This window comes from Melanaphis sacchari, unplaced genomic scaffold (genome assembly GCF_002803265.2).
Source record: "Melanaphis sacchari strain LSU unplaced genomic scaffold, SCAv2.0 Contig48_pilon_pilon, whole genome shotgun sequence".
Taxonomy (NCBI): Eukaryota; Metazoa; Arthropoda; class Insecta; order Hemiptera; family Aphididae; genus Melanaphis; species Melanaphis sacchari.
The window spans coordinates 4,165,409-4,192,437 of record NW_020271327.1 but is presented as its reverse complement, the minus strand read 5'-3'; the positions used below and the strand labels follow the sequence as shown (position 1 = coordinate 4,192,437).

Sequence of the window (27,029 nt, the reverse complement as noted above, 5' to 3'; positions counted from 1 at the left end):
AAGATTATTAAATAAATTTAATAAATTATAGCATGTTGGTTTATTTACCTGTATTGTATATATATATATATATATTCATAATTATATAAAAATACGTGTAAATGAGAAATTGATATGAAATTATACTATGATATTATATTATATTATATTATTATTAATTTTAAACATAATCATTTTTGTACTTTTTAGATTCTGCACAAATCGATAATGTTAGCATGGTTTACTAGCTATTATGTATTTTTTTTTTTAATTATCTTTTCCAAAAACTTTTTTTATAGTAAATTACGATTATGAAAATTTGCTGTATGAAAAGGTTAAAATTCAAATACAAAGTTCCTCCCTATTTGTCTCCTGTGTCTACCTATATGAAAAAATACAAATAATAGCAGTAAATAATTATTATTAAAGGTGTATTGTCTTTGAATGTAAGTATATTATGATAAAATATTTTTATTATTAATGAAAATATAATATTGATCGTTATATTCATTAGTTATTATTCAATATAGTTTCATAGCTCAAATGAACATGCTAATTTTTCATGGAAATTATCTCTTAAAAAATTTATATTCAATAGTGTTATCATAGTATTGTACATGGACATAAAAGTAGAATAAAATTAGAATAAAATTTGAGTAATAAGTATATAAACTACATAAAACAATGTACGTAGGTACTCTATTGTTCATGGTAGTACTTATTCTACACTTATATTGTTGTAATTACTATCTAGTATCTACCATACACGATACATATATCTAGAGTTATACCTATGTAGGTATGTGAATTGCACCTAATTATGGTATTTTCAACTATGATGGTGTCCATAGTCTATAGTATGAACTAAATAAATATACCTAGATATCAAAATGTTTTACCAAAACAATGACAATAAAAAGAATCTATTCTAACACGTTTTTCATTGTAACGAATAATAGTAAACAGACAATTAATTAATAATGAGTAAACAACTACACTGCAGTAACCTATAAGCCAAAAGCGTAGGTGTACCTTTTATAGGCGTTTAAATTGAACAAACTTTGTTGTAAATTGTCATTTTAATTTGCGAATTAAAAATTTCCACGATTGTGATGTCTCACGAGTAAATTAACGAGCGAAAATATTCAATTAACAATGTAATTTAAATTTTTTTTTAATTATTTCTAAAATTTTATAGATATAATACAAAATATTATTATATAGCCAGAGTTCATAGTGCATCAGTTTATGTTGTACAACCGGAAGATACATTATTTAAATGTATTAATTTTGTTTCTTAGTAACCTTTTCAAAAATGTCCTATTCAAATTGTATTTTAAATGAGTCAGTGTATGATGTGTCACCAGGAAATTAAGTAAAAAAACAATGGTAGGTACGACGTAACGATTATAATGCTTTATCACTTTTTTCGTACAATCATTTGCATACCCAGGAATTTGTTAAAAAGGCCCAGCCAAATATACAATAATTATAGATACTTATAGTTTCTGTTGTTTTTGAGCAATGACTGTAATATTGTATTAATTTTGCAATTATGTGTGTAATTTTTAAACTATTTTATTTTATACCTGAAGACATTTTTTTATAGGAAGAACATTTTTAATCTCTTACTTCATATTTCAAAACATTTTCTGGTAGTAAAGTAAATCTAGTTGGTATTTTGGCGAATCAAAAGTTAAAAATACACAGTATTTCTTAATAATTATATATTTATATAAAAACTAGGGAAAACAAGAATTTTTAAGCAAAAATATGTTTTGACAGAATCGATTTTGTTGTGAATAATTCAAAAACAAATAACCATAGAAACTTGAAATTTCACCTATGTTTATATTACTAATATATATATATATATATATCATATAAATAGTATAATTTTTAAAATATTTCGACTTTTTTTGAAATTTAATAATAATATTTCATTATATGTATCAATCAAAATATTTATGCTTTATTTAAAAAAACAATACATGCAAGAATTCATATAAGTAGGGCTAACAAATATTATGAAAATGTTGATTATAATTTCAAACATTTTTTTTTTTATAGAGGTAGTTTATTTGTAACAAAATTAGATTTTTAGTTATTCAAAAATATTGTTCATAGGAAAATTTGGAAAATTTACCTTATATTATTATACACCCAAGACTACGGTAACCTATCTATTTATAGATAATCGAACTACAAAATTTATTATAATATGGAAAATTGACTTTTCTTGAGTATTTTATACTTATTTAAAAAACATTTAAATATATTTGGAGGAAAATGAGAATCACTTCATCTGAAGTTGAATTTAATATGAATTTTAATTCGATCTCATGGTGCAGAATGAAAAGTTAGTAAGTTAATGTCAAAAATAAAAATATTTACACAATTAAAAAAAAGAAAACACATTTTAGTACCTATTTAACTATCATTGGCTTTTTATTATCTACTTGCCAATTACCGTTAACAGGCTGTGTTCAATTTTATATCATAATGTATTATTATGTGCGTAATGCTCATGTAATGCGGAAATAAATCCATCTCGGCGTACGGGGAAAATATTAAATAATATTCGACGATTGTAGCGATATCAAGACGTGCCGTGTGCAGTTCAAACGGTAGTGCAAGTTGTACACCGCGCAACCTCTAATCTCAGACGATTTGACGACCACCAATCTGCGATAAGGTGTCCTCGGTGGCTCGGTGCAATTAAAATCAGCTGGCACGGTAAAACGTATTATTTATTATTTTCAGCTTGTGCCAGTATGCCACATAACCAATAGACTAATAACGTTTCTAGAATCATGACATTGTTTTATATAACGCCATGATAATCATAATAATTATTTTGTTCACTGTTCACTACATAATCGCCCTACATAACAGTCGGCGGCGGGTAAACTTGCCGCCGAAGGGCATAAATAGTAAATTACGAATGACGCGCAAATGCATGTCATTATCATTCTGTTGCCACACCACAAAATTGATATCAATGCGATTATTTGAATAGTGGGCATATCGATTGTTTCTTTTTTTTTTTTTTGACGACCGAGACTTGTACTACAGGCGCACTGCTGCTCATAGGACTGACAGAACTTTCACATTTTTAGCCAGCACCGACTTATCGTTCAAAACAATTATAATGTACGATATTTTCAGTTCTCGCCGTGATCTACTTTTCTAGTTTTGTTGATTTACCGGTTGGCGGTTACCTATCGTAAACGTTTGATAGCGTTTTGAGAAATATATTTACGGTATACGATAGTTCAAACTATCGATGTTGTTCTACCAATCGACCGTCACGGCCACACCATCATCAAAATATCAATGCTTCATAAATTCTTAAAACTTTAACACTGTTTAGTCACCCGTCACTGCCAGGTTATAGGTAGTACACACATCTTAAACTGTTTATTTTTTTTCTTACTCTCATCCGTGTTCGTTCGCCGCATTATTAGCTTGTAGTTTTTTTTTTTTTCTTAATTTAGACACTTTTATTTCAATTCTGCGACATTTCCACGGCGGATTAAATGTAATATAAATGTTTTTTACGTTCAACGGAATCTCCATCGATCATATTACGATGACATACGGTTTTGTAAGCATACAGCGACTTTTTGGCCATTTCTGCATCGCACTATAACTGAACTCAAAGGTAGAAAAACTAGAACACTACAAACAGTACAAAGTACAAACTACAATGATTAAATTGACAAGAAGTTATTGGATGGGAAAGGGAGGGGGATCTGGGCATATCAATAATAAATAATAGAAACGTCATGTACTAGCACCTAGAACCGGTGAACGTCGCACGTGTACTTACAATCTAGTATCTACATTTTAGTCACTTCTTTGATCGTGATTATAAAGTTATAACCGCCAACCGTGTTAATAAAATAATAGATAACAAGTGTTCAATATTTCTTCCTTTTTTTTGTAAGTCACGAACATTACATTCTATGGCAATACTCGTGTGATAACAGGCCTATACCATATAAATAAATGATAATATTTTTAATTTTAATATTTTAATCAACACTCGGTTTTTGGGCTTTAATACTAATGACTAATGGGTAATGGCACTTTAGCAATCCGAGTATCGTGTTTTATGGTTTAGTAATAACTAATGAGTAAAATAACTTATACTTCACAGTTTGCATAATATAATATAACCATCATTGATATTAATAAATAAGGTATAATACTAGTATGTATCGTCAATACGATTTCTCAATAATTATTCAAATGATATAAATAATTAAAAATTATTCATCTCCACTTATGAAATTATTGATTAATCGTTAGCTAAGTAAATTATTACGTCACATATGATTAAAAAATTTTATGTTATGCTTTTATTAATTATTTAAATTGTATATGGTTCATATATTATAATTTAATTTTGTTTACAAATTAGATAATAATGATAAAATGTATATGTTTTATTATTTACGTTATTTTGTTAGAATTGTATTATACATTAACATAATTTAAAATTGTATTTTAAAGGTGCGCCTTGACGTTATTTTGTGTAGACTTCACAACTTTCGTTGTGTAAAGCGGTATCACATTTTGGGAACCCGTTATAATCAATCGTCAAAATTGCATTACTAACTTCAAGTTCATGGCACATAACACTATCCTCGGGGCAAAAATATTCGAGCGACTTCACTTAGTTCACTTTCACTAAACCAAGTTTTGCAGGCAGTTCGGCAGTTCGCCTATTCAGAAATAAATATAATTATTTATTAGTTCATAATTAATTAATTTATTATGAGTTTTGATGAATATGAAACCATACCATCATCTAATGTGACTGATCACATGATGGCTGGTGCCATTGCAGGAATTATGGAACATTGTGTAATGTATCCTTTGGATTCTGTAAAGGTAAGTGTATGTTAGCATGTGTATATTCATATATTTTAGAAAGTATGGAATTTGTGGAATAAAATATTAATATAATTTGTATAAATGTGTACTGTGTATTTATCGATAATCATATTACCTCAAGATTTATTAAGACATTAATACTTGCAGTTCAGTAATTGGGTACATCTTTTAAAAATATTAATTTTTAAAACCTTACTATGTATATAATATCCGTTGATGGTTCATTAGCTCTAGTTTTAGTTTAGATTGATTATTATTTCTTAACCTTAATCTTTTAGGTGTACTAATTTATTTTTGTTAACAAATTTTGATTATTCTTATTATAATAGGTACATAATATGTTATATGGTATACTTAATTTTTTTCCTGTATATTTTAATGAAAATGTAAATATAAAATTAATGTAGGTTATGTATATATAAGGTTATTAAAGTATTATTTAAGTTATTCATAACTTATTAGAATTATTAGTTAGGTTGGTTATAAAATTAATTTTTAAATGCTTACATTAGTTTTAATTTTCAGTTTATTTTCATTAAAATTTGAATTTAAACTAATTTCAAATTTAACCTAGAATTTGTATTTCATTTATCTTTTGTATTATTAGGAAGGTATATATTGTGAACTTTAAAGTCTGTTAAGGTAATTTATGTTTATGAAAGATAACCTGCTAGTTTATTTTCCATTTTTAATTAATTAACAATTAAATTAATTATTTGGTTGATTTTATCTATTGAACTTTAATCAATTTTTCTTTGTTATTTTAGACTCGGCTGCAGGCATTCATGCCATCTGGAAATGTAGGGAATCGAGGAATTGGAACTGTCCTTTTCAATATGATAAAGCATGAAGGATATTTAAGACCAATGCGCGGAATGGGAACGGTTATTATAGGTGCTGGTCCTGCCCATGCTCTCTACTTTGCATCTTATGAACATTTGAAGCAAAAAATTTCTCATCAAACTCCTTTAAATACGACAGTTTCTTCAGGTGTAGCTGGTTGTGTTTCAACTATCATACATGATGCAATTATGACTCCAACAGATGGTAAAAAAAGCATTGCCTATTTTATTTTATTTTGTTTTAAAACATTTGTTTTCTTGATTAGTTGTTAAACAACGTTTGCAAATGTCAAATTCACCATACAATGGTATTTTAAATTGTGTGAGTTCGATTTGGCGAACTGAAGGATTAGGAGCATTCTATCGTTCATACATGGTACAATTGTTCATGAATGCACCATTTCAAATTGTTCATTTCATGACATATGAGTATTGTCAAAATTTTTTGAATCCAGATAGGATATACAATCCTTTATATCATATGATATCAGGAGGTGTTGCTGGTGGGCTTGCAGCTGCCATAACAACACCATTAGATGTATGCAAGACTTTGTTAAACACTCAAACCACAAATGTAAGTAAAAAACAAATTTTTTAGAATAATTTTCATAGTTTTTAACGAGTATTTTATCCATTAATATGTTATGTTACTAGGTCAGTAATACAACAGAATTTAACCTATGTTAATATATGCCATCAATCATAATTACAATATCCATTTGTAATTTAATTCTAATTTAAATTTAATAAAGCTAACATTTAAGAAAATAAATTATGATTTTGGTATGAACATTTTATTATAAACATGTACAAATCAGTATATAAACTAAAGATTTGATTTATTCTTGAAAAAATAGATTTTTGATGAATAATATTTAAATTCTGCTTGAATGTAATATATGTCAAGTATTGAACTATTTAATGTTGTCATGTATACAAGGTTAGATTTCTATTGTTGATAGTAAACATTTTGTTATTGATTTATTTAGACCAATTGTTATACTTAAATTCATTTGATTGTGGTTATATAAGTAATATTATAAACTAATTTAATATTTTACATTTGATAAATACAATAATATTTAATTTAAAGTGAAAAATAGATAAACACATTTTTTTATTAGATTAAAATTAAATTATTTTAACTTAATATTTATTTACATTTTATTTCAAAATTATATTTATATATAACACTTTGAAGTCAAACTGTATTGAAAATGAGTTAGTATATTTTTAATATCATATCTAAGGGAAATGGAAATTTAAGTACTTAAAAATAATTTTATAAAAAATATAATTTAGAATTATTTATAATGACAAATTAAAGAAATGATAATAAATAGGTTATTTTTGAATTATGAGTTTTAAACAATCTAAATAATTTTATTTTTCATTCATCAAAATGTACTAAATTAAACGTATTGAGATATTCATTATTAATAAAAATAAGTAAAATCTTACCATTAGTTGATGTTTTTTTTTTTTTTATCTAAAAATACTTGTACATAGAGTTTTTAATGTGATTTTTGAGTTCTAAAACTAAAAATTAAAGAATAATTATTATAGATGGCAAGTTTTTGTTTCGGTAAAAAATGATCTTACAAAATTTTAAATTGTAGTTAATAGTATAAAAGCATTATTATTTAAAATTGCTTAAAAATATATTTAGTTAAATATTTTCACATTAATATTCATTATAGTTATGTAAGAAAAATTTTTTTACTATAATAAATATTCTTTATACTTGAATATTTACATTATCTATAAATTATTTAAATTATTTTCATTTTGCGTATGTTAAGTTATAATTCTGATGTGAATGCATATGTTTAGTTAGTTTTATTACTTAATAACATTGAAAACAAAATTTATTAAAATTAGAAATAAGATTTGAATTTTGAATTATTTCATTTGTAAATAAATATTTATTTACTTTTAATTCTAATATTTGAATGACAAATTATTTTATTTGCATAAAACATTATTCTTAAAGGGAGGTACTTCTTAAAATAAATATAAAACATCATAGTTTTAATAGATAATTAAAAAATATTTTTTAAACAATTTTTGTTCTGAAATAAATTTTAAAATATTCATCTATACCTAATATTGTATATATGTATAAAAAGTTATAAAGTTATAAAAATAAAAGTTAAATTTTTGTAAAAATATGCATAAAAAACATGAAATGTGTGTTGTATCCATAATGGATAGATACGTTTTCAAACAAGTGTTCTACAATATTAACTCTTAAACTTGTCATGTTTTAATTGTCAAACTTGACCATTCAATAGGTTTAATGGCAGATGGCCAATTTAAATGGCGAATTTGCCCATTATAAATGTTCTATATAATAGTGTACCTGTATAAGATGTACTATTTTTAAAGCTCAATACTGTAATTTATAATTTTTATGAAAGTAATGTAATCAATATACTTTCATGATTGGATCTTATTTCATAGGTAACTAGATAGAAATTCTGTTTTTGTAATATTGATTTGTTAATAATTTTTTTTATATAAACTATATAAATAACCTTATTTTTCTGTTAAGATTTTGTTTCAAAGATAACTTAAATAACTAAATCAGTATTTATTTTTTTTTTAAATATACCTAAGTATTATATTTTGAATTTAAAAATAGTTGAAAAACCTGACTTTTATTATTTACTTTCCATTTATAATTTTTAATTAAGTAATAACAAAATTTTAGACACATTATTGGCATTATAAGATTCAAATTTATATTCCAAAATAAAAATAAGTAACTTTATTGTAAATATTTGGTTAATGTAAAAACACTATAAACTATTTAAATTTAGTATTATAATTTTTTAATTAATAAAAATATATTTTGTCTATAATTATATATAAAAAACTGAAATTACGTGTTATAAATATTATTCACATTTTTTTTAATAATCAGAATTAATAATAAATATAATTTTAATCAACAGTATAGATTTTAAACCAATTTTTCTATTTTGCATATAACAGTACATTTTTCAAACTTGATTGTTAATTTCTAATTTGATTAACAAATATTCAAATTACGATTATAAATTTTTAAAATTTAGTTTGTTTTTATCTAATTTCATTTATTTAAAAAGTACAAAATTGTATTTTAATTTTTTTTTTTGAATCACTAAAAATATATTATGCCAAATGTGTAATCAAAAATTATTTCCTCAGCACACATTTTCCTATTTATTATTTCTATGTTTTTATGATAATGGTGTATGTGACAAAGTTCAGCTACACCATTTCAGAATATATCACAAGTATCCACTTGAATTTATGAATAATATAATACTTTTTTTTAGCTGTTATAAGTGTAAAGGTATTAAAATATTTGGTTGTTGAAATACTTGTTGTTATTTTCTTTTTATATATTAATGTGTATTGTTTAAAATATGTTTCTGTATGATCTATTTTTAAGTTTATTCTGTTGAAATATTTTACATTAACTTATTGGCTATCAGAATGTTTGTGCGGTTATATATTTTTTGTAACTGGGTTAAAAAGTCACTTATATAATTATCATAATGAATGGTAGGTGATCTCATATTATAGTTACACAATACTTAAATTATAAGATATTATGAAAAAAATGTTTTATGTAGTTATATTAAATATATTATTTTAATTCAAATTTTGTTTTAAAATTAAAAATATAATGAATAATGATATTGGAAATACAAATTATTTTTTATTCAAAGTAGTTATCAAAGAACTACACTATGAATAGAAGAATTACAAGTTCATAGGTTATTTTGTTATTATTTTTAGCATATTCATGAATATTAATTATTTACTATTATAAATGTGGACTATAAAATTATACAAAGAAATATGCTATTAGAAAAATTAATTATCCAATTAATGGGTGTCTAATTTTTTTGTACTAATTAGTTGTTTATTAGTTCAATATATTTTACTATTATTCAATTTTGTCTTGATTACTAGTTTATATTATATTGTTTATTTTATTTTAAATTCAAAATTAATTTGATATATTAGTTTATGTATCTTGTGGCTAATGTTATAATGATTTGAATGTCAATCTTTTATAAATCATTTTTATACAAAGTTTTACAATTTAATATACTAGCTATAACATACTTAAAATAATCATTTAAATTGTTTTATATTTTTTAGGTGAGAGTTGAAGGTTTATTCCGTGCAGTTACAACTGTGTATACCTTAGGTGGCCCTGGAGGATTTTTCAGAGGTATGATAGCTCGTGTCTTATATCAAATGCCGTCAACAGCTATATCTTGGACGACTTATGAATTTTTCAAATTTGTATTAATGAAGAAATCAAACATTTCTGATGATCGACCACCTCCTCCTCCTCCTCCAATAAATTCAGCATTAATAAATGAAAAAATTACAAAAAAAACTAGCGTTCGATGTGATTTGCCTGTAGCTTCAAGATCACGTATATATAGTCATTATACAGTTAGAGATGATGGGTCTAAAGGTCAGCAAATTTAGGTTAGTATTGAGTTACCTGGTTTAAACTAGTATATTGTGGGCAGACATTAGTTTATTATGTATACAAATTGTTTTTAAATTAGGTTTGTTATTAATTGCATAGTGTTGCGTATCCAAGTTAAATCTTCTAGTTTCTGATGTTCTGTATTAAATTATAAAATGTATAAAGAAAAAAAATATAGAAATTAAAAAGCACAAAGCTGTTAATAATCTTGTTTTTAAAAACTATGCGGGTTTTATGGCAAATATATTAACATTTAAGAAGAATTCATATTATAACTACAGATATTAGATTTCTTAAAATTCAAAACGATAACTATATTCTTACTCACTTTATATTTTAAATATTGATGACTTGATTAGTGAGCAAAATTATATTATTATTGTTATTTGTATACCTTTAAATTTTTTTTCTGTCCCAAACTCAATTCCTATAATTAATTAAAAAAAAAACTGAATGTATATGTATATTTACATATACATATATTACTTTATAAAATAGTAACCAAATAGATATATTGTATATATTTATGTTATCTTATTAGTGTATAATATGTAACATGTATAAATGTATATAATAATATCTATGTACAATATATTTATTTGGTTAAAATGTAAAAATAAGTACCTATTGACCCTTATTTTCTAATTCTTATAACACTGTCATAATAGTTAAAATAGTGTTTCTGTAGAATAGACATATACCTAGTTGATTATATATATATATATATTTGTATAAATATCTTGCAATCTTACATTTTGGACGATTGAACAAAAAGCACAAGCATAAAAGTTATCAGCAGAGACATTTTATAAATTTTGATAGACGCAATTATTTGAAACATAATATTTCCATATATACAATTTAGTCATAAATATTTTTAAGTAATAAAATATTAAAATGTATATAATTTACACAACATACTCGTATATGGTCTTTTTTAGTTATAAAGAAGTTATTTCAATTACAAGTTATAAATTTTGCTGTTTTGATTTTAATGTATTAGTAAAAAGTGTTTCTGTTCAAAAGATTATTATTAACTTCTTGTAGTTGTGGTTGTAATGGTCCGAAGTCCTAAGATGATTTTTTTGTAGTCTTCTATTGTGTTTTTTTAGTTGAATGTAATACTAACTATTTTCTAAGGTATGATTTAAATAGTTATTAGTTGTTGTTTTACAGTGTTAATAACAATATTATAGGATCTTGTGTTTTACTATCCAAGAATATGAGTTATTACTGATTAAAATACTTCACTTTACAATACAAGGCATACCCATCTTAAAATTTATAGACTTGTATTTTAACAAGTCTGTTTATGTTTTTTAAATATAAAAACAAGTTAGGTGTATTAAAAATGTTAAAATGTCTTTTTGTCTGTGATATGTTCATTTATTTTTATTATTATTATTATTATTATTATTACTATTATTATTACTTTTTGTTACATGATATGTTTTTGTTATTATAACGATGTTCACTTTGGAGGAAAGTAATATCATTATGTTAACGTTTGATATAAATTTGAAATAATTTTATTTTTATAAAAAATTAAGAATGATAAAATGCAATGTGTATGGTTACAATAACAAATAATATTATAAATAATAAACACTTAAAATGTAAATGCAAGTTAATGAAATTAAATTGTTACAATGATTAAGTTTATTCAATATTTTATGTACATCACAAGGTTTTTTTTATTACCAAGTGATTACTATTTATTTTGTATATGTACAGTACCTACTATATTTAATATTCATAGACATAGTTACATCTAAATAGTAAATATTTAATAAAATCAATATTTTTTTTTTATATATAAATTTAGTATATGCTTCACAAAAATGACATTTCTGTTAATCATTATATATCATCATGTAAACAACTTGTTGCTCGTTTTAAGCGAATGTTGTAAAAAAAAAAAAAAAATTAAAACATACAGACAATAAAAACACCATTATAATTATTTTTGTTATATTATATTGTTAATTATTAATCCCTCATAAATCATAAACTGTTATTAAAATATGGTTATCAGCTTCTTACAAATTACTGTACCTATCTAAATATAAACACATTTAAGAACAAATATTACACTTAAATGATTATTTTATATTTATGTGAATCTATTATTATCCTATTTGTCGTAAATGTTTATTTTTTTACTGTTTTGTCCACCAGTTAATATTTTTACATGAAGTCTTTGAAACATCTTGGTCTAGTTTCCAGTAAAAATTTTTGAAGTATGTATTATTTATATTTTTTTATGATAGTTTAAAATTCAATTAGATTTGTATTTTTTTTTTTTTTGTAATGAGTATTACGGGTTTATAAATCTTTTCTTTTTTCTGGGTTTTTACTAGCCTTTAAGGTCCATCGCCGCAACAACATATTATTTGCATTCCTCTCTATCATTTGTACTTTTTTCCGCGTTTCTTACGTTTAGAAGTTTCAAGTCTTCTTGTACTCTATCTACCCATCTTTGTCTGGGGCATTCTTTAGGTATCTTAGTGTTGGGTTTCCATCTAGTTATTAATCCAATCATTCCTTCTGACCTCCACACATGTCCCGCTCAACTTATCCTCGTGCTCTTCAGGGACCCAATAATGGTAGGTTCCTTGTATAGATCATCCAAATCCCCGTTTCCTCTCACTTCATACTCTCCATCGTTATTTCTATTTGGACCAAAGATTTTCCTTAATATTATCTTTCTTTTAAAAACTTCTAATTTTCCTTCGTCCGATTTTGTCGTGGCCCATGTATACAGAACAACCGGTTTGACTATGACTTTGTATAATGTTATTTTAGATTTTATTGATAGTAATCTTGATTTGAATAGTAGCATTAGACTATAGTAGCATCTATTTACTGCCATAAGTCGTTTTTTAACTTCTTCGTGGCTATTAGCATTTTCATTGATCTCTGCGCCTAGGTTCTTGAAGTTCTGTACCCTTTCAAATTTGTAACCATTTAGTATATAAATACTAGAATATTAAGTAGGTTTCTTTTACCAATATTTCAATGTCGATTTATAATTTGGTGGTAAATATAAACAATTGCTTGACTTTGATTCATAATATTATTTTTTGTAATAGGTATGTGTATGGAGAAATACAATTTAGCTTTTCTAGAATTGAGGTATTCTATAATATGCTTTGCTTAGTGATAATAAATGATTACCAAACAATTATTTCAAACACGAGATTCACAAAAAATAGCTTTTACCTGGTGTCCGTGAGGATTCCAAGTAAATGATTTATCTCGATTATTGTGTGAAAAATATTCTTGACTTTTCTTGTATAACATTAAATGAAAGTGTTTATTTTTCTGACTTAGTTCTACGTACACTATTACTGTTACACGGTGACATTTCACCCACCCCATAATAGTAAACTCAACAAACATTTAATTATTGTATTTTATCAACTCTAATCTTATTTGTTAAGTTAAAGGGTTTGATGTAGTTTAATTGAACTTAGAAATTAATTATTATTGAAAATGTTTGTGTAAATCATTAAAAAGATTTCTTGTTACCTATTAATAATTTATTAATTAATATTTTTATTGATAATTTCATCTATCTAATTATTTTCTGTGAATTTTAATAACACTAAACATACTTACGTAATTTATGCTGATTAAGAAGTTACTTTTATTCACAATTTTTGTGAGAAAAATTTATATATAAAAGTTTATAATGTATTATTAGATGGATTTTTAGCTGAATAAATTAAATTTTTTATCTTACTACCTATCACATTAAACTGACAATAACATTAATTATCTTATTCTCTTGTAGGTACTAAGTTATTTTATTTTTTATGAGCTTTATAGCATCTATCTTGTTGTTGCTACTTTTATGGTGTTTTAAATAGCCAATCAGTAATTGGAATTGTAAACCTATTGGTAATTATATATTAAAAACATTGATAGACGATTAAGTTGTTTATTGCATTGTGTTATACAGTTTTATAATTTTCGATTAAAATGTATTTATATTTATGGACTTTGAATACGCTTGGTATGTATTGTGACTTTAAATTTTTTTTTTTTTTGACAGAATAGTGTTACTGAATCCTGTCCGAGGTGGAAGAACAAACAAATTTAATACAGTCAAATAATAGAATTATATATATTAACATTTTGATCTCCTTCATTGAGCCTGTTATGGTTCATAACTGAAGTAAACGTTTTCGACGTGCGGCCATCTCTATATTTCATTTTGAATAAAAGACACGATTCGTAAGTGAATTTAACTTTAAAATGAAAACCTCACAAGTCGCTACTATACATGTTAGTTTACGTCCAACTCTGAAACATTATTAATGGCTGGTATTGTTTTGAACACGATAAAAATATCGCTAAAAATAACACCTTTTATTTAGTTTTATCGTGTATTGTTGCTGCTGAGGCTCAAAAATTCTCAATTTCATAAAGAGTTTATAGATTCTGTTGTAATGAATTGTATATTATTATTTATTACTGAGGAAAATTTGTTTTATTGATTAATTATATTGTGTTAAACGTTATTATTGTACCTACTTAAATGTACTGAGGTCAGAGATCAGTTGTAGATTTACGATAGCGGGGATGCGACGTTCTGTTCCGAGAGGAGTGGCATTGAAGAAGGGGTGGTAGAGGGTGCAATTGACTCTTCAGATGTAATCCAAGGGGGGCAAAAGTATATTTTTGTTACACCCCAACTACATTACAATTAAAACGTATAATATAGTAAATTATGTTTAATTTATACGGTTACGTACTCAACATTAGACTTATTTTTTGCTGAGCGTTCTTTTAGTACAGCAGTAGCCAAACTACGGCTCGCCATAATTTATTATCAGGCCCGCAAAAGTATTCTACATTACAGCATTTATTTGGGTATCTATAATATTTTACATTTACGTAAAAAATAAAAAATACAATATATACATTCTTTACATTTAAAATAATGTATTAAAATATAAATAAAAAGTAATTTTAACTATTTAAATCAATAAACGTAAAATTTGATCTCGCATAACAAATGAAAATCTTCATGCCGTTATTTGGTTAAATTCTACTAAATTAGAACCTGATATTATTATTGAAACAATTTCATTCATGATATTTAAAAATTAAAATTGATAAATTTTAATAAAATATAATTTATAAGTAGGTACATTCGATTAATTTGTTAATACCAAAAGATTAAGATTTTGTATTATTGTGATGTTAGAATAAAACATAACGTTTCGCATCAATAACCAACCATTGCGGTAACTTCAGGATCACCTACTTATATTCCTGATACCCACCAACCGATTTACAACCCTAAAATGTCTTGTACTTAGCGGAATGCTTTTAGTTGCAAAAACTGGATACATTTTTACGTTCCTCTATTACACTTTTATAATATTTCGCTTGTTTGAATTTGAAGAATATTTCGTGGCATGAAGCGTCTGTCGTTCGTTATAGACTTACAGTTGACCAATAACTACCGTCGAACCATATAGTCATTCGTGAAATTTCCTTGACGAATGACGATCTGTGTGGGTTGCAGATCGATACGTAGGTATATTAATTGCATGTATTTAATCGTTCAGTCGTTTTGAAGAGTAAGTAAAGGGGTGGATTTAAGGCACTGCAAACTATGTGGCTGTATAGAGCGGCAAATTTTGGAGGGCGTCAAAATTGTATTGAATATTATTTTGTTTTTATATGATAAATTTACATAATTTTTAATTAATTTTACCATTTCAACATTTTGAACGGTATATTTGGATTTTGTATTCGTTTATTTTTAGTAAAGTAATATTTTATTTTTTTTTTTCCCAGGAACTCGTCGATAAAAATTGTGATTTGTTCTAGCTTATCTAATTGCTTATAGAATATAAATATAATACACTTAACGCTATTTAAACATTCGTTTTATGGTGATCATGGTCGGTACGAGTTCATCACGTGGCACTTAGTATACTGTATTATTACTCCGTTTATTCGATTCTAAGGTTTTTCCATTTATAATTGAGTTAGTTGATAGTTGTCAGTTCGCTCATAAGTATACGTACGTGTAAATGATTGATTGTTTTTCTTTTATACATTTTTGCTTTATAAAAATAAATAACAGGTATTATATTTGAATCGGAATGTTTTATTTTTAAATTAAACTTGAAGAAAAAAGTTATTGTTTATGAATTTATTTAAGGACATTTAGTAATATAAAAGTAATTTTTTTAGAATAGGGGAAGTGAATTTCATTCGGCATAAGAGCGGCAAATTATCAAATCCGCCCCTAAGTAGATATACCTATTATGTTTATGATTGGTGAGATAGAATCACTTGCCTTGTTGCCTTGATCATATTGGCGTCAAGAAGTAATATATGTAACTTGATTGTAATAAACCTACTTCGTTACCATATATATTATCTAACTACTTATATAAATAAATACATGCTCCAGTAATTTATTTTAACGTTTGCAATAAATGGCTAGGGTACGATTGGCTATAAGTGACGATTTTAAGGGTATAGACCCGAGTAATCTTGTATCATCTATTACACACATACATGCGTTATGATTATACATGTATACGGTAAGTTTTGCAAAGTATATGACAAATTGTAAAACCGTGAATACTGAACTTTCACTGTAGAAAAATAGACTCTGGGTATGTACCTATATAGTCTTACAAATCGCAATTCAAATGTATACTGTCAGTAACAATCCAGTTGTATTATTTTCATACACCCGTAGCATCTCGTCCATGTTAAAGTTATTTTCGAAATTACGTATTAGCCTTGGTTAATATGTACACGTTAAGACTTCAGTATTACACAGCGTAAGTTTCAATTTTGACTTGTTTTTAAAATGGACTTACTACCAACCGATTGAAAACATTGTTTGTACTAATAGTACTAGCCGAAAAAAATGCTGTTCCTTTCGTTAATTAGAATGACTCAGCATCACACAAAGTCGGTTTAAATGTAAGTTCTTACCTTTTATATTATAAAAATATTATTTAATGTTATATTATATTATTATTATTTTTATAATATATTTTTCGCTGTACACAAATAGTCGTCTACTTTTTATATATTTTGCATATGCTTTGTATAGTAACAAGGAGAAAAAATATAGACATTTAACTTATATTTGTACTACCTACACAATTTGTGTGTGGTCATGTGTAATAAACACATGTAGGTAACATTTTTTTAAAAATAAAGTTTGAACTTTGTAAACAATTCAAGAATTTTTATTGTTTTCACGAAAAGAACGTAGGTTTCTTGTACAGTCATACATCAAATAGAATAACTTTATTCTGTAACTTAATATTGAAACTAAAACTGCAAAAAATATACTGGATACTGTTCTGTAAGTTGTAAGCATCAAAGTGTCCAACTATATTTTATCGAGTACCACTTATATAATGTCAATTTATTAATTTATTTTGTTATATTCAGAATTTTCGACCTATTTATATAATGGTTAAGAAAAAACAGAGAAGTATAGAGCATAGAGCAGCCGTATATCAATTGTTTATAAACAGTTATATATTTATGTAAATATAATAAGGTAATAAATAATCACTTAAAAACCAATACATAAATAATATCTTGTTATATTTGTTATATTATTATAATATGTAGTGCTGAAAAATAATATTAAGATTCTTAATTACATACATCGTAATTGAATAGCTATGAAAGTATATATAATAAATACCTAATAGTAATATATTATCTAAGTATTGAAAAAATAAATAGATTTGTAACGGTATAATATATAATATGATATTCTATAAATTATAATTAAACTTTTAATGTAAAACATATTATCAACTATATCTAGGTTCTAGTTTTAGGAATAAATCAAAACGTGGTGTGCCTTTTAACATACCAAACGGCTTGCCCACTTATTAATGCCTAGGTTTGAATGCAGCTGGAAACCTATACGTATTACTTATGTATAGGTGCAAAGTGGGGATTGATGATTGGTCTTTATAAAACTTTACTTTATAAACAAAAAAACGAATAACACAATTATTTTAAACGATAGAACAACACATTTTAAAGCTGTTGTTGTATACTTCGTCAGGAGAATGACGGAAAAACAGTATTATTGTCCACTACCAATACATTATTGTTTAAGACTAATGAAATAATCATAAATAAAAAAACAAATGTACCACCCAAAAATACGAATAAAATATTTAATGATTTATAAACGTGTACGTAGTAGCCTATTAATACTTATTAATATTATTATATAAAACGATTAATTAAGTAAAATGTTCATGTGAACGGGTTTCACTAACTTTGATGTGTTTGAAAGCATATATAAATTTGGAAAAAAAGAATCTGATAATTCGATATTGTGCTCTAAACTGATATCATTACTAATCGTTTATCAAGTTAGATACCTATGGCTATTGCGTAGTTATTTTACTCATTTAAGTAGGTAAATCAAGCCATAGTAGTTTTATTAGGACGTATAACTACTTGTTTTTTTTAATGTAAACTATACTTAGAAAAAAAAATGAAATGAAGTCAAAGTATAATACTCAGAAATTTACAACATTTACCTGTGGTTATAACTTATAAGTTATAACGTATGATAATGAAACAATATCAAAACTGAGATAAATAAGAAATAGGGTTATTTTGAGAATACCCCATCGGCCACCATTGAGTCAAAGAGTGAGTTTTTGAATCTTAATTAGCTCAAAGTGGTATATATACTAACGTTTAACTGTCGCATGATTTTTGAAAATGAGTGGAAATACGAAAAATAAATCGTCATTAGCTTAGGAAATTACTTGGAAGTTGGTGGTTATTTTGGAAGAAAAATATAATGTATGTTTTAGAATGCGTTTCCAGGACACAAAATGTCAGTTGGATAATGCGTTTTGTCATATGCGTGTTGAACGGTGTCGTTAGTGTCTACTGTCTACTGTAACAATATGAGGTATTTATAACATAATGCGAGTAATGGGTAGTCGGATATTATAAATGTCGCTGTTGTGGTTGTGGCTGGGTAGGGGGGGGTACAGTGCTCGTATTATAAACGATACGCAATGACGACAATGTCAACCGTGATCCGATTGTATAGGACTACGCGTCGAGGACTTCACCGCCGTTGGTAAGTCTTCACGGCGTCCATTAAATTCTTAGAGTAGTCCTTGTAGGCATTGTTTTGCTGGGACGCGGCGGCCGATTGTTGCACGTACGACGAGTAGTCGCCTGATATGTCGGCGGTGAGCGGCGCAAACGCGGCTGCCTGGCCCACCGGGCCGACAGCGCCCGTAGCTACCAAGTTACCGGCGCCGAACCCAAAGCCCCCAAAGTTGGGGTTCCGGCAGAACCGCAACATTGTCAACAGGGTGGGTAGAGCCATGACGCCGAGCACCAGCATCTTCTTGATGATCATAACAGCCATCAGAATGGGCACTAGCAGCGCTTTGATCACCAGGAACTTGAACGTGGCTAGCAGTGGAAACAGCAGAGCGTACTTCTTATGCGGATGCTTGCTTCGACCTGTAATTAGGTAAACCACTGTGAAAAAAAAAAACTAAATCTAAGTCGCACCACAATGGCAATCTTTGTGTTTGCGGCGCTCTGTCTAATGCCAAATATTTGCGCGCGCGCGTGTATGTGTTAATAATTATGTGTTTTAACTTTTAAGTGTTTAAAAGTATATTTTCAAAAGCAGTCAACACGAGAATCTCGTAGGCTTTTATTGATATTTCCATTTTAAAGTAAATTATAGCTGTGTTAAACATACAACTTAACATTATTAAATTAATAAGAGATCGATGTTTCCGTGAGATGTCCTATAGCAAGAACGAATCCCGCTCTGTAGGGAGTTCGGGCGGCGCTTAGAATAACATTGCGTTCAGATTTTTTTCATTTTTATTTCAATTTTTTAGTTACATTCAACAATAATCACAATAATCATTTTGTTAAAATATTTTTATTTTTGTAAATTTTACGATATATTATATATAATATAAATATATAGAAAATATATACGTTAAATTAATAATGTATTTGATAAAATTAACAAAATTTCGATTAAATATATTGGTTAAACTAAACAAAAAATAAATATTAAATCTAATAATTTGTTAATTTTTATTTTAACAAATATCTCATCTTAGTGTCAATGAATATTTTGTTGACCCAATATTAACAATGATATTAGTTTGATCTATATTTTTGTTAAAATTACCGGTATTTTTCGTTCAGTGTAGATAATATTGCTACATTTAAGTCATATAACAGGTATAAATTTGAAAACTAGTCGTCTTATTGTAATCGTTTTTGGAGCTAGTATACATGTATAATAATATATTTTAGGTATATTATAAATCGTGAAACATTTTTAACATTTCACTTAGTAATGATTCAGCCGAAACAAGATTTACGCACGTACGAAACAGTTTGCTTTTTTGTTCTATTATTGTAGTGAGTCGTGTATATATTACGTGTTTATTTTATTTTTATTTTTTTTTTGTTCAACGTTTTTTATCGAACTCGCAATATATTATGGGATACCACATCGTTAGTTTTGTCGACTTCGGTGTAGTTTGTACCTACCTATCCATATTTATAAATGGCACTAATCAGTGGTTAGTAACCACATGATTTTTACACCGAAGTCACAGTCTAGTGTTTTTTTTTTTCAAAATATCCATCCTGTTTGATACGTAGGTATATATATGAAATAGAAATAATAATTATTAGTTTATTTATGGATGATACTAATATTTAGTTTTTTAAAAGTGCTTTAAAAATGACATTATTACGATTTGCATAGGATTATACCCGTCATTTAAAATACTTTGTTATATTACAATAGTTGTGGTTAGGTTGGATTTATTTATAACTTATCTTTTATAATTTGTTTTTGTACAAAGTAGAAGGGATAAAACTGTTTATTTGAATAATTAATGAAAAGTTTTGAAAACTTACTTCGAATATCAATTTTTTTGAAAGAAAATATCTGTAAGTAAAATGTATTTAATTTTTAAATGAAAATAATTACGGCATACATAGCAACAATTATAAATTGAAGGTAGATACTATACCTAGCTATTGTTATTTTTTTTAAAAATTCATAATGATGTCACCTTATAAATGAATAATTGATTGATTTTGATGGCATGAAACACTTATCGATTGTGTTTTATTTGATCATTAAATGAAAAAATAATCAACTAACTGATAAAATAAGCAATCAAATAGTATTCATGTTTTGTTTATGCTTTTTAACGGAAATACTTAATACTTATAAGTTATAGGTAATAGTTAATAGTAAATACTAGAACAAGTAGAACAATCCCATAAAGTTTATGATAAAACATGTTTTCTAGTTTTTGTGTGCACATCAAAATTAAGTTTTCATCATAACACCTGTTAAGTAGGTAGGTAAATTATTATTATAATCATAATTTTGTGGTTAATCAATGAGAATCCATCTTGTGTGTGTATTATGTCTATATTATGATCACAGTTTTTAGAGCGTTAATTTTATTGATAAAATAAGTAGGTAGGTAATAGAATATCTTTTTTGTATTATGTACGTTTATATTTTATAACGTTAAAACTAACGCCTACAAATTTAACGTTAAGAGAGAATAAATTATTTTAATTATACAGCGTTTATCACCATATTAACAACAATATTATGTTGTAATTACATGTTTTATTTTAAAATATATTTTAGTTTAATGCAGTCATAAATCGGTACAAATTAAAAAAAAAAATCTCGTGAACAATTAAAACGCTTGATAATCTTTTGCTTATTATTCTTTTTTTTGTTGGAGTAACGTTCGTGCATGTATGTAGAATATAATCATATTTATTGTTTTAGATTTTATTAATGTTTTCATGTGAAATAATGTATAACATATTTTACTTGGATTGAAGTAGTTTTAATATTATCAATACCTGTATAGGCTGTATACGAGTATAATCAGTAAAATAAAATTAATTCTCGCGGTGTACCTTACACTATGTGAATGTATTTTTTGCAACAACGAAGGAAACCTATTGTGCCGCCTATACGTTTTATTAAATTATGATTATTTATACAATATTACTATATATTCTATAAATATATCGTCGCGTGTAAAGTTTTATGTGTAGATTATACGAGATAAATTTTTATTTTAAAATGAAAAATATATTATGCTCTCCACGCGCTAATTCGATTTTTTTTTGATACATGTAAAATGGGTATTGGGTAGGAGTAAGTATGAAATATCAACTAGCAAAACAAGCAACATATAGTTCATAATATTTAGGCACTGATCGTTGAGTACCTAATATTATTATACAAAATTATTTGAAGAGCGATGTGGTAAAATTAAGAATATAATAAATGATTAATCAGTGTTTCTCCATAGCGAACTTCATAATCGTCGATCTATACGTGAAGCGATTAGTATTTTTAATATTTAATAGTAATAATTTTTTTATTGTGTAAACAAATCAAACTACAATGGAATTTCAATAACTCGAATCTGCCGAGGACAAAACACAAAGAGTGACAAAAACTTTATTATTAAAATTGTCTATTTTATAATTTATTAATAACTTTCCAACCTTAATAATATAAAATTAACTATAATAAGTAGACTGAACATTTAAACTTTTCTTGACTTATAAATTCTCTAACACTTCTTAAAAAGTGACTTAATCATAATCAAATATTTTTTTGTAATTTTTATTTCACAACTACTGAGTTTTTGCATGCATATTATACATATTATAACACCTTGTCAAAAGTTAAGGAGGTAGTATGGTAATTTTAAGGATTTTGGCTTTATATTTTGTTTTGTCTTTTAAGTAAAAGTAGATATTATATTCTGTTGAAAATTAAGTCGTGAATATTTTCTCAGAATAAAGTAGGGTTTTGAACTTTGTAAGCCAGAATTCTTCAAAATGATAATTCTATTTGATGATTATAGGTATTCTATAAAACAATTAATATATTATAATATATAATACAGTTATTTATTGCATTATTATATTTAGATTTGTTTTGTATTATCTGATTTATATTGAGTTATGAAATACATGAGTAATTGATAGTTCAAATGATAAATTTATAAAAATAAAATAATTTTAATACAATTATAGTACCTAATACCTATATACATTATTTCGTTCTGATTTTTAAATTGTCGTTATTTTATAAAAAATTCAATTAGTTCACTGTAAATTTCGATTTCATTTGAAACTTAAATTTTTTTTTTTGAATTTATAAATGAAATTATAAAAATACATTAAAATCAATAACTGTACGTTGGGAAACAAATATTTTTGTTAAGGCTAGGTAGATAAATCTGATATACATTGTTTATTTATATAGGTATCTATTTTGTAATATTTTAGGTAGGTGTATGTTTCTATAATATGATATACATTTAGGTATAATTATCTAGAACGATTTTAATACGATATTGGATAGTTTTTAAAATGATACTGTTTGATGTAGTTATGATTCATTGTATCTATATGTTTTAATTTTTTCTTGTGTTTTTCTTAAACTTGAGTCAATTAACTTATGTTGAAATAATAGTCTTAGTTATAGCGTTTAAACTATCCAAGACATTTTAAAATTTTTATAAAATAAATTGTAGGTACTTTCTATTGTCCCACGTATATCATGTTCATTTTACTGAAATTATACCAATTAAATTTGTAAATTTACTATGATTTTGCATAAATTTTACTATTTAATATTACAGTAAAATAGTAAAACATATTACACATCTGGTTAAGCAATTGGGTTAGAAATCACATGCTTAACCATGCGTATAAACCACTGAATGTATAAAAATTATATATTCCTTAGTACTTGTTTTTAGATGGAAATATTATAAGGTAGATATTGTTTAGTTATTTTGAATGAATCCAATAAAAGTAAAAAAAAATATTAAAAATCAAAATTTGTGGTTTGTAAACGTGTTATTTGATTTTTATTACTTATAAAAAGACTAATATTCAAATGGTTTTTATTATATTTTTAAAGGTTCTATAAAATGTTAATTTTAATGATTGTTTTTATTCATCAATAAGTTATATCATATAATATGTATTTATACTCACTTTCATTGACTACTTGTAGAACGTCATTCTCGTCAACGACCGTGATAGGTGGAAATCTTTTTGACCATTGTGGGAGGGACAACAAAATTCCGTGATCGTTACTGTAATTGGTCAATTTTTTGAATGCGTAAATCAATTGATCCCAAAAGTTTCCTGTATTCCACGATCTACTTTCGTCAATTTCGTAGCGTTGATCTATGTTTATTGTATCGTTATCGAATTTCAGCTTGATAAATCGCATAGTCGTTCCACTGTCGTCATTCAATTGCTATAGAATAAAACAATATATACTTATCATCGTTTTAATATGTCTATAAGAAAAGAATTTATTTAAAAATATGTAAAAAAGAAGTTTTACTTATCAGACGATGTGTAATTTAATATTTAAATTCAAATTAATTAAACATCATAATCGCATGCATTAAATACTTTAAAAATAATTAAAATTCACATCAATCGATATCTTAGTTAATTTTTAGGTTTAAAAAATTTTTATGCGTGGAATTTAAATTACAAAATAGTTTAATAAATTCACAATATTGTACATTCTATATCAATACTCAAGAATCAAATTATGCGCTCGTCCTATAAATAGAATAATATCCATTGCTAATGATAAATGATGTAGTGATAGAGGGTTTTGATTTTAATATTAGTTCCAATTAATTGTTCAATATTTAATATGATATAGGTGTATACAGTTTACAGTTAAGTACATATCTACTAAATATTATTGTTTTATATTAATAGGTAGGTACTTCTATATGTGTATCATTTTGTAATTGGATTTTAACTCGTAAATATACCAATAAAGTTAACACTAGATTTTTGTTAAAAAATATTTATTTAGATTTTTTTTTTACTTTTTAAAATTAGAACCTTTTTTTAATATATGTGAAAAGTTTGTATAATAATTTTGAATATTGAAACGATAATTTGTTATTTACTCGTAAGTTTAGACGATAGTCGCCATAGCGTTGTAATATGTGTGTAGGTACCTTTATTTTGTCAGGTTTGTTAGACACTTTATTTTTCATTTCATCATACATTTATAATTAAAATGTTTATAAATAAGAAATTATTTATTTATGGATATTGGACATTTTTGTTAAGGTGATCTGCCGAAGAATACAAAATTAGAGATATTGAATGCTTTAAACATGTAAAACACTATGATAAGTAAAAAACAAACTAAAAATTTGTTTTGTAAAAATAAAATATGATAAGAAGAATGTACTTAATTTAAATTTTCTGTATTTATTGTTTTTTAGATTCTGAGAGGAGCAATGTATATTTTGATTTTATTATAATGTGTTTTTTTTTGTAAATGAGTTACCTACATGATAAGTTGTTGATAAAATACTTTAATTTTTGAAAATGGGAGAGGTTTTGGATATTGAGTTGAATCGAGTTTGCATATTGGAGAAATAGAGACTTAAAAATTTCTAGTAATTATTTTTATAATTGAGAAAAATAAACAAAAAATTAAGAAAAAACAGGAATTTCTACGCAAATCGAATTTTTGATGAAATAAATTTTGTTTTTTTGATGCGACTCAAAAAATAAATAAATAAATAAGCTTAGATATTGAAATTTTTAACTAAAACTTTATATTATTGTTTTTTATTTATGATATTTTTTTTTAAATTTTGACTATTTTTAAGCTTTTTATAGGCATTAAAAATTTTTTTTTCGTTTTTTTTTTTTTATAAATGTCAATTAAAATTCTTGAAAATATAATACAAGGCTCCTCATAAGTTGTTAATTTTTCAATTAAAAATATTGATTAACTAATAGTTACAATATTTTTTTAAAAGCGTTTTAAGTTAGAATTTTACAAAATTTATAAAAATTGCATAAATTAGTAAACTATTTTGTAAAAAATTTTTTGTTTTTATACCCAAGATTTAAAATTTTAATAAAATGTTTTTTTTTTTTTTTTATTAGTTTTTAAGCTATAGGTACATGAAAAAAAATGTATTGGAAAGCTAAATTAATTTTTTATGAGCATTTTGAGTTCTAATTTTTACGACATTCGATATTTACTCGTAAAATAATTATATCCCCTCAAATAATTTATGATATTCTTTGTACTTCAAAATAAAATAACAATAGGTATTTGAAAATGTCTACCAAATGTTGTCTACATTATTATTTTAATAAAATACAATTTTTAAATTTTTTTAACTCTTTTTGAGTTATTTATAGACATGAGAAATTAAAAATTTTTTCAGTTAATTTTTTATAAATATCGGTAAAAATTATTTACTAAGTCAAAATTCTTAAACATTGAATACAAGAACCAACAACTATCTTATATCTGTATACAAATATTAAAAACATATACGCACATTTTTTTTACATGCATTTTATATTAGGATTTTGACATGAATTATAGACATATTATTTCACTTAGAAAACAGTTTTTGTATATTACATAAAGTCATTCTATATTAAATTTATTGAGGTATATAATATTATGTTATACACTTACATTTAATCTGATGAAATTCTCTGGATCTTCACTGACTTTAACCAGAGTGTTTAATATCAATTTTCCCACACATTCTTGGGTTAGGTTTGTGTGACGAGTATCACACTGGTCAAACATTGATGATTGTGAACTTTTGCAGATGATTAACGTCATTGTTAATAATGCAAAGGATATTTTGAGCTGCGACATGTTATTATATTAACACGATGACCGA

General features: G+C 25.3%; 2 protein-coding genes across 2 annotated transcripts; one reads left to right on the top strand and one right to left on the bottom strand.

Moving 5' to 3' along the window:
- Window positions 1–3,361: 3,361 nt before the first annotated feature.
- Window positions 3,362–10,428, top strand: LOC112598432 (mitoferrin-1-like). Its single transcript, XM_025344895.1, has 5 exons — window positions 3,362–3,643; window positions 4,498–4,878; window positions 5,649–5,928; window positions 5,990–6,297; window positions 9,882–10,428. Exons 2-5 carry the CDS (start codon window positions 4,762–4,764, stop codon window positions 10,218–10,220), a joined length of 1,044 nt encoding a protein of 347 aa, XP_025200680.1. The 5' UTR covers window positions 3,362–3,643; window positions 4,498–4,761; the 3' UTR covers window positions 10,221–10,428.
- An 8,087-nt stretch (window positions 10,429–18,515) lies between these two features.
- On the bottom strand, window positions 18,516–27,029 carry LOC112598491. Its single transcript, XM_025344973.1, has 3 exons — window positions 26,816–27,029; window positions 24,322–24,589; window positions 18,516–19,740 (listed from the first exon to the last, which is right to left on the bottom strand). The coding sequence occupies exons 1-3, from the start codon at window positions 27,002–27,004 to the stop codon at window positions 19,334–19,336; spliced, it is 864 nt and encodes a 287-aa protein (XP_025200758.1). The 5' UTR covers window positions 27,005–27,029; the 3' UTR covers window positions 18,516–19,333.

What these genes read in the sequence shown, in the direction of transcription:
- LOC112598432 (XM_025344895.1), top strand. Translation starts at nt 4,762, where the DNA reads ATGAGTTTTGATGAATATGAAACCATACCATCATCTAATGTGACTGAT. An exon ending in ATCCTTTGGATTCTGTAAAG is followed by an intron (nt 4,879 to 5,648) that starts GTAAGTGTATGT and finishes TTGTTATTTTAG; the next exon opens with ACTCGGCTGCAGGCATTCAT. An exon ending in AATTATGACTCCAACAGATG is followed by an intron (nt 5,929 to 5,989) that starts GTAAAAAAAGCA and finishes TTTCTTGATTAG; the next exon opens with TTGTTAAACAACGTTTGCAA.
- LOC112598491 (XM_025344973.1), bottom strand. Translation starts at nt 27,004, where the DNA reads ATGTCGCAGCTCAAAATATCCTTTGCATTATTAACAATGACGTTAATC. An exon ending in AGAATTTCATCAGATTAAAT is followed by an intron (nt 24,590 to 26,815) that starts GTAAGTGTATAA and finishes TTTATTCTATAG; the next exon opens with CAATTGAATGACGACAGTGG. An exon ending in TCTACAAGTAGTCAATGAAA is followed by an intron (nt 19,741 to 24,321) that starts GTGAGTATAAAT and finishes ACCTAATTACAG; the next exon opens with GTCGAAGCAAGCATCCGCAT.